The sequence below is a fragment of the Salvia splendens genome, chromosome 17 (genome assembly GCF_004379255.2).
Source record: "Salvia splendens isolate huo1 chromosome 17, SspV2, whole genome shotgun sequence".
Taxonomy (NCBI): domain Eukaryota; kingdom Viridiplantae; phylum Streptophyta; class Magnoliopsida; order Lamiales; family Lamiaceae; genus Salvia; species Salvia splendens.
The window spans coordinates 26595636-26603866 of record NC_056048.1 but is presented as its reverse complement, the minus strand read 5'-3'; the positions used below and the strand labels follow the sequence as shown (position 1 = coordinate 26603866).

General features: G+C 41.6%; 1 protein-coding gene across 1 annotated transcript; it reads right to left on the bottom strand.

The window, feature by feature from the left end:
- Positions 1-316: 316 nt before the first annotated feature.
- LOC121775517 (protein phosphatase 2C 37-like) lies at positions 317-1779 on the bottom strand. The gene is made up of 3 exons (XM_042172595.1): positions 973-1779; positions 781-886; positions 317-686 (listed from the first exon to the last, which is right to left on the bottom strand). The coding sequence occupies exons 1-3, from the start codon at positions 1660-1662 to the stop codon at positions 403-405; spliced, it is 1080 nt and encodes a 359-aa protein (XP_042028529.1). The 5' UTR covers positions 1663-1779; the 3' UTR covers positions 317-402.
- Between the last annotated feature and the right edge of the window lie 6452 nt (positions 1780-8231).

Sequence of the window (8231 nt, the reverse complement as noted above, 5' to 3'; positions counted from 1 at the left end):
TGTCGTGAAATAATTGTGGGCAAATTAAAATTTTCTAATGCTTTTTCTCATTGTTGCGAAATTAAACAAAATTTGATCTTTCCGCATTTAACCTGTAATTAAATCATCTTATTTACTAAGGTTTGTTTAGCAATAAGAACGAAGTTGTTAGATATTTCTAACTAATTTTTTATACTCTATTAACATATGTTTGTCAGTTGCCACACTGAATATTCTTAAAAACGTTGTTGGCAAATTAAAAAGCAAACTCATTTTGAGTCAACCATTCAATTATATGTAATGAAATGTTACAGTTGAAGAGTTAATCAAGGTGGGATAAAAACAATAATTTTCCCGAAATATATAGATTAGTTGACCTAATTATATAAGTAAATTAATTATGTGTATAATACAACAGACTCATTACGTAGTCTTCCTCAAGTCCACCACCACCACACTAACATTATCGGTGGAGTGGCGCGCAAGAGCCAGCCTCGTAAGCAAAATCGATGCATCGGAGCAAGCCTGATTCGAGCTCTCTCCTTTCCGAGACTGTAGGCACATCCGCGCCACACCACAAGCGGTCTGGTCCGAGACGACGTCCCACAGCCCGTCGCTGGCCAGGATCAGGCACTCGTCCTCCGCCGTCCGATCCGTAACCGTCACCTCCGGTTCCGGTATCACGTACGGCTTCAGATAACTGTCGCCTGAAATTGAATCAACAAATGAATCAAATCAGTAAAATATGAGATCGTAGCTTATGCTTGTGAAAATAGTAGTAGAATTTTAGCTTTAGCTCACCTATGGCGCGAGACATGGCTAAGACGCCGAGAACTCGAGGACCGTCCCAGTAGATCACGCGGCCGCCGGCTTCCTCGATGCGGCGGAGCTCATCCGGTCTATCAGGCTGCAAAATCGAGCATCAAAACAATTAAAGTCAGATCATAATTCGACGATTAACTGCAACAATTGATGCGGAAAACCGCTATCTACCTTGTGGTCGACGGAGAGAGGAATCGCGACGCCGTTCCGGCACAGGACGGCGCAAGAATCGCCGCAATTGGAGACGACGATCTTATCGGGGGAGATCACGGCCACGACGGCAGTGGATCCGACCGAATCGCGCTGCGGAGTGCGCATCTCGCAGCGGCAGTTGGAATAATCGGAGGTTGAGGCGAGGCCGCTAGACCACTCCGCCACGTCATCATCCATCTTCCTGAAGCTCCGCACCAACGCATCTTCCCACGGCGCGTCTCCGCCGCCGTCCTCCTTCTCGTACTCGTCTCTCACGATCTCGTGCATCCGCTCCTTGCACCTCCTGCTCACGTGCGAGCAGCCGTGGCCATCGAAAACACCGAAGAAGTGCAAATCGCCGCGAACATCACCATCATCGTCACCGCCACAGAAGGAAGGGTGAATCGCTACTGAGTCTTCCATATCTCTCCTCCTGCCGCAAACCGACGTCACGCCGTATCTCGGACACTCCGTCTTCGAGCGCTTCACCTCGAGATCGGAGCTCTGAACCGCCGCATCGTCCTTGCGCTGCCGCTTCCTCAGCGGCGGCCGCGCCATCGCGGAATCGGATAGATCGAAATTAAGGCGATGGATCTCCATCCTGCTCCTGGATTTAGAGCTCGCCTCAAAAGGAGCAGCCGCCGTCTGCGTCTCAACTATTCCAGCCATTGCAATTTACAGCGATCTTATTAGTTTCACGAATTGATTAACTGATTATTTCCTCAGATTTCTCTGAATATATAATATCCCCACATCTTCGAATCGAAGAAGATGAAGAAGAAAATTAATGAAGGAGAGTATCGAAAATCTGCTTTTTCAAAGCGGAAGGGCGGGTTGCGGGCAGCTGCCCGCCAGCGTATTGGGCAGGGTGGGTTGATCTGGGCCGTTGAGCTGATGGGCTGATTGGATCTGGATCGTACACGAATTTGTGGGGAAATGATAAATGAACACAAGCGGGTACAAATGGGGGCCTGTTGTAATGACACGCAGTGGTTTCGTAGTTGGGGCCCACCTACTTTTTTTAGGCCTACCAATTATTTAAAATATGCTTTTTCCCACAATATTCAACACGTGTCAGCATCGCTATGTTCGATATTCGCCTTCGTGTCTCCTTTACTGAGCGCGTGTACCCAAACACAAACAATTAAGATAGATATTTCATTATTTCAGGACTTAAAATTTGAGAAGTACAGCCAAATGTATCGATATGAATCATTCATGTTCGAAAATACCATTATTTTCTGTTGCTATTTTAAAAATGGATATCATAAAATGGAGTACTACTATTAAATTTGTTAAGAGCATCCACGGTTGGGCGTTCTAAAGCCCGCTCTATGCATTACCACGTCAGCATTTTATCCTCCTGCCTTTTTACATGTAGTGGGGCGTCCTAAGCATTTTCTTCAATTTGAATATTTAAATAACTACAAAAATTGGAAAAAAATTTCATTTCATTTATAAAATTAATACATTACAATACGAATTAAAAAAATACGCAAACTCAGCGACGGCGGTTACAAGCACACACTTCTTCAATCATGTCGTTCATGAGCTGCGCATGGTCGTGTTGGTTGCGCATTGAGGCCTGTCTAGATAGAACCTCGTTGAAACCCGTCGGTAGTCCTTAAGCGGGGGGCGGGGTCGCCGTGCTGGAGGAGCTAGATTCACCTTCGTCATCGGTCCAATCGGTAATGCTCCTACCTTCATGTTCGACTATCATGTTGTGCAAGATTATGCAAGCATACATGACATCGAAGAGGACTTCCTTGAACCAGAGACGCCCCAGCCCTTTCACTATTACCCACCATGATTGGAGCACACCAAATGTTCGCTCCACATCCTTCCGCGCCGTCTCCTGCTTTTGCGCAAATAAAACTCTCTTATCACCAATTGGGCAGCTGATCGTCTTCAGAAAAACAGGCCACCTTGGGTATATGCCATCAGCCAAGTAGTATCTCATGTGGTATTGGCGCCCGTTGGCAGTGAACTCGATGGTCGGGCCGTTGCCATTGCATTGTTCGGTTAAGAGGGTGGATGAGTTGAGGACGTTGATGTCGTTGTTCGACCCGGCTACACCGAAGTAAGCATGCCAGATCCAGAGCTGATGGTCAGCGACGGCTTCGAGGATCATCGTCGGGTGGCTGCCCTTGTATCCACTAGTGAATTGGCCTCTCCACGCCGCCGGACAATTCTTCCACTTCCAGTGCATACAGTCGATGCTCCCTAGCATCCCAGGAAAGTCGTGCGCCGTCTCGTGCATTCTCATTAGGCCCTGACAATCTACAGCATTCGGCTTTCGCAAATATGTGTCATTGTAGGCCTCCACAACTCCCCTACAAAATCTCTTTAGGCACTCGCGGCCTGTTGTAACCCCGACGTGGAGGTACTCGTAGAACATGTCAGCGCTGGTGCCGTAGGCCAACTAACAGAGTGCAACTGTGCACTTCTGCAACGGCGTAAGTCCGGGTCTGCCGATGCCATCTTCCCGATACTTGAAGTAATCATCACGTGACTCCAACGTCTGGACAATGTTGAGAAAAAGGTAACAAGGCATTCTAAACCGGTGACGGAAAATAGTCGGGCCCCACCGTGGTTGCTCGGCAAAATAGTTTGTAAATAGACGTTCGTGAACTGCGGCGTGTTCGCGGAGGACAAAAGTCCGACGTCGAATAGGCCTGGGGATCTGCTCTGCCGCCGTCGCTGCCTCCGCCTCCTCGCGTTGCATTATGGCTAAGCATTCCGCCATTAGACGTTGCACGGCTGCATTTAAGGCTCGAGTCAAGGTCGGACTACCGTCCTCCGAGGAACTCCGGTCGTCGTCGTGTTTCATTTTGGTTTGTGAGAGATGGAGAAATGAGAGAAATGAGAGATGCGAGAAATGTTCGTATGAAAAATAGAATGACAATCGAGGTTTAAATAGACAAATTTCGAAAAAAAATAAAAACGCGTTGCATCGTCCGCGTCGCCCACAGTGGGCGGACGATGTCGCGAACGATCCCCTTTCTTCCGCGCTTCGTCCGCGGACTAAGCTTAGGGCGCGGACGAAGCATCATCCGTCGTCCGCGCACCCACAGTGGCGGGCTATGGCGCGCCCGAGGCATCGGGCGGCCTATCGTCCGCCCCACTGTGAATGCCCTAAGCTTTCATCGATAAGTTGTCACATTTCTATGCTCTCTAAAACCCTATTTAATTGATTGGGATGAATGTAATAGAAACTATATTTTCTGAACTTTTGAGTTTAGAGCATTCTACTAGTGTGAACTAACAATAGTTTAGAATCCATCCAAGCCTCCTAGCTCAACTGGTTGAGAAGGGAGGCAAGGATACCGCCCATCCAGGAGGTCATGAGTTCGAATCCTGGATGTCCCAACTTGGGATTAATTTCCCCTGTGGACCTTTGGGCTTGGCAAGCTTGCAGACCCCGACCTGCTTGATGGCGAGAATTTACGGTCCCGACCCCGACTGCCCAGGACCCGTCGAACGGGGGGCTAGAGAACGAGCCTGAGGAGGGGCTTGCTCACGTGCTGGTGCACGGCTGCGCGTGTCAGGGCTAGTCTTCGAGCCATGAGGGGCTGTGTGTCAGGGTTAGCTCGCTTGCCGAATATATCACGAACTCCGATGTGTGTGTGTGAGTGTGTGTCTGTGTGGGTGTGTGTAAAAAAAAAACTAACAATAGTTTAACAATTGCCCAGCCATAAATCTCTTCTGCCATATTATCATGGACTAGCAATAGCCTAGCCAATATCCTACCCAAGCAACAATCTAGCAAAAGCCCAACCAATGCCTCCATCCCAAGAAAAAAAACACTAAAAACAACAATGAAATAAATTAGAGAAAAAAACATAGAACAAAAAATGAAAGGAATAGAATAAATAATAAAACGGCTAGCGACCTGCTGGCCGATTTCGTCCACGCCCTAGCTCTAAGGCGTTTTTTTTCGTCCATCCCGTTAGCCGCACGCAATGGTGGACTAGCCCGCGCCCTAACTACCCACCGGCAGCTAGGGCGAGGCTAGTCCACCGCTATGGATGCTCTTAAAATTAGAGCAATAATTCGCATACCCTCTCTAACTCGTTAAAAATGAAAAGTTTTACTTTTTAGGCTGTTCCATTAAAAATAAATCATTTTCTAAAATGAAAAAAATATATAACATAAAATCTCGTAACAAAAAGTAAATATTCCATTTCTAAGCAAATCTCGGCTTTATAGAATTTTTTTGTTTTATTTATATGTTAACTTTTGAAAAGCTATATTATGTATGTGATCTTTAATTTATTATAATTATAATATCCTTGGTGAATTACATCATTTGATAGTTCGAAAGTAAAATTTTCAAGTTACAGGACGCTTATTATCCCTATGAATCCGTTTTTAGTCATCATGATAGTAATGATAAATTATTATTACTTCTCATTATAAAATTAAAACACCGTGAATAACTTCATATATGTAAAGAGTCATTACTTCCTATATGTAATGATAAATTATTATTACTTCCTATATTGCAAAGAGTCATTAAAGATTTAATTCTCACTCTCTCCTAGATGTAAAGAATCATTAAAGATTTAATTCTCACTCTCTCTAGTCTCCATGTTCCCCCAATTCATAGATAACAAAAATATATATATAGGGTTGCGTTAGTTTGCTAACTAATTTACAGTAATAACTAATAACCTTCAATTCTGTGTAATAAAATTATCAACACAAAGACATAATTATATCAATACAACATGTAAATTTAAATATCAATACAAAGGCATAATTTATCAACACAAGAAAGATTGATAAATTTATGTCTTTGTGTTGATATTTTTAACATACAAAATTGATATTTAGTTATTAGTTATTACTATAAAAAGTTAGTATTTGATCACACACATATATATATATATATATATATAGGATGTATTCATATTCTTTTTCTAATTATTGTTCAACCTTCTCCTTAAATTTCAGCCCCACGATTTTGTGATCTGATGGCCGAGATACATACTCCTTTTATTAATAAAATTATTATTTTAATTCAAAAAAGGGCAGATTTGGTATGAGAAATTAAGTCCGTTTCCTTTCATGATTTACGTTATATACTGTTCCTAAATTCAAGGCTCCCATGATTTGATTTACTTAATTAATTATCTTAATCTAAACTACATCTTTCTACAATTAAATTTTTATAGCATATTATAATTAAATAGCACGTAAATCGCTGAAATTGAAAGCGTAACAAATATTAATTTTTGAGATATACTACATACTTTCTTTAATTTAGCAATCCATCATCAAAATTCGTTTAGATATTATCTCAGCTAGGGAGTAGTTTCAACTGATAAACATAATATACATATATTACTCTATAATGGTTTTTTTTACTCAGTAATGGACGATTTATGATCTGTAATGTATATGCTTGCCAAGCTGTTTTTTTGTGATTGGTCGTGTTTGATTGTTCGACGCACGTTTCATGTATTCCCCAAGGGTTTAGCAATCATTGGGGCTAGGGTGTAGTATGTAGTAAGTAACAAAACCGTCGCCAATGTCCACGAGTTTCAGTCATTCATCTAGGGTTTAGATATCATCTCGGCTATGGAGTAGTCTTAATTGATATACATAATGTACATATATTACTCTGTAATGGTTTTTTTTTTACTCAGTAATGGACGATTTATGATATGTAATGTATATGTTTGCTGAGCCATTTTTTTGTGTTTGGCCGTGTTTAATTGTTCAGCGCACGTTTCATGTATTCCCCAAGCAAGGGTTTAGCAATCCTTGGGGCTAGGGTATAGTATGTAGTAAGTAACAAAATCGTCGCCAATGTCCACGAGTTTTAGTCATTCATCTAGGGTTTAGATATCATCTCGGCTAGGGAGTAGTTTTAATTGATAAACATAATGTACATATATTACTCTATGATGGTTTTTTGACTCAGTAATGGACGATTTAATTATTATTCACAAGCACTTAACTTACTGTACATTATTATTCCAGTTCAATTCATTAATCATCACATTTTGTACATTATCCGGTTAATTACATCCATTATATTTTTGAGAGTCTGTGATCGCATAACTCTATATATACAATATCTATTCAGTTTGTTGTACATTATTATTAAAATCCAGTTAACTTGTTCTACATTATTTTCTACCTATTTTACATTATTAAGGAGTGACGTGCCATTATTCGGTAATTTATATCAATTATAGATTTTGCATTGATGAAATCATACACTAATACCAAAATATGATTCTGTTTGCAAGAAGCACACTACATATTGTTCAAAACATACCAAGCCACAAGTCGGCTAGATTAAATGTGTTTAGAACCCAGTAGGCTAGGTATCCCAGAATTTCCTTTATATTGAAATGCAAGATAACTCCGAAACCCTGTTCTTGAACGGCTTCCTTCTGCCGTGGAGTTAGGCTTTTTAAACAATTAAGGAACTCGGATGGGGTCCGTCGACAATAGAGATGGTCGACTTTCTTCCCCCTCGGTTTCCTCTGCTCTGCCTCTTCATGAGTGGTACTCGTCTCGGCCTTTTTCTCAGCCAATCTCTCCCGGAATTTGTGCGCAATCGCAATTGGAATAACATCATCGACCGCTTCGTCAATGTCCAATCTAGGCTGCTTCGATGTTGTCCAACATACGACATCAGAACATGATTATAATCGAAGGTATCAATATTGTATCACATTTATATTAGATAATGCATAATACTTGATAAATAATGTACACAAGCAATCAAATAATGCACAACGGAATATTACATTCACCCATTTACAACCTCTCTATTAAACCAGCAAGCCACTGCTTACAATAATTCAAAAATGCACACCACTACTCCAGGAATTCTAAATGCAAATGCAATAGATTGCTCACCTGCAGCCTGGGTTGGTTGGCTTTTTAAAGGTCGGCCTCTCTTCATCATACTGGATCTGTGAGACGAACTAAAAATCAAAACCCGATAACATTTCCTCTACATAATCGCCCAATACACAATTGTAAACCAGTAAATAACTACAAATTCAATAATAGACAGAACCCTAACAAAAATGAACTCGATTTTATGATTAAAGAAAATATCGAACAAAACGAGTTTGAAGACCTTGATTTTTTTGGGAGAAATTATTGAATCGACTAGTAGGTGATGTGTAGGCGGTGAAAATCAACGATTAACAGTGGGTATTATCATATAATTAACCATTTAAACCCTACCCTGTCGTCACCTTCAACTGGAT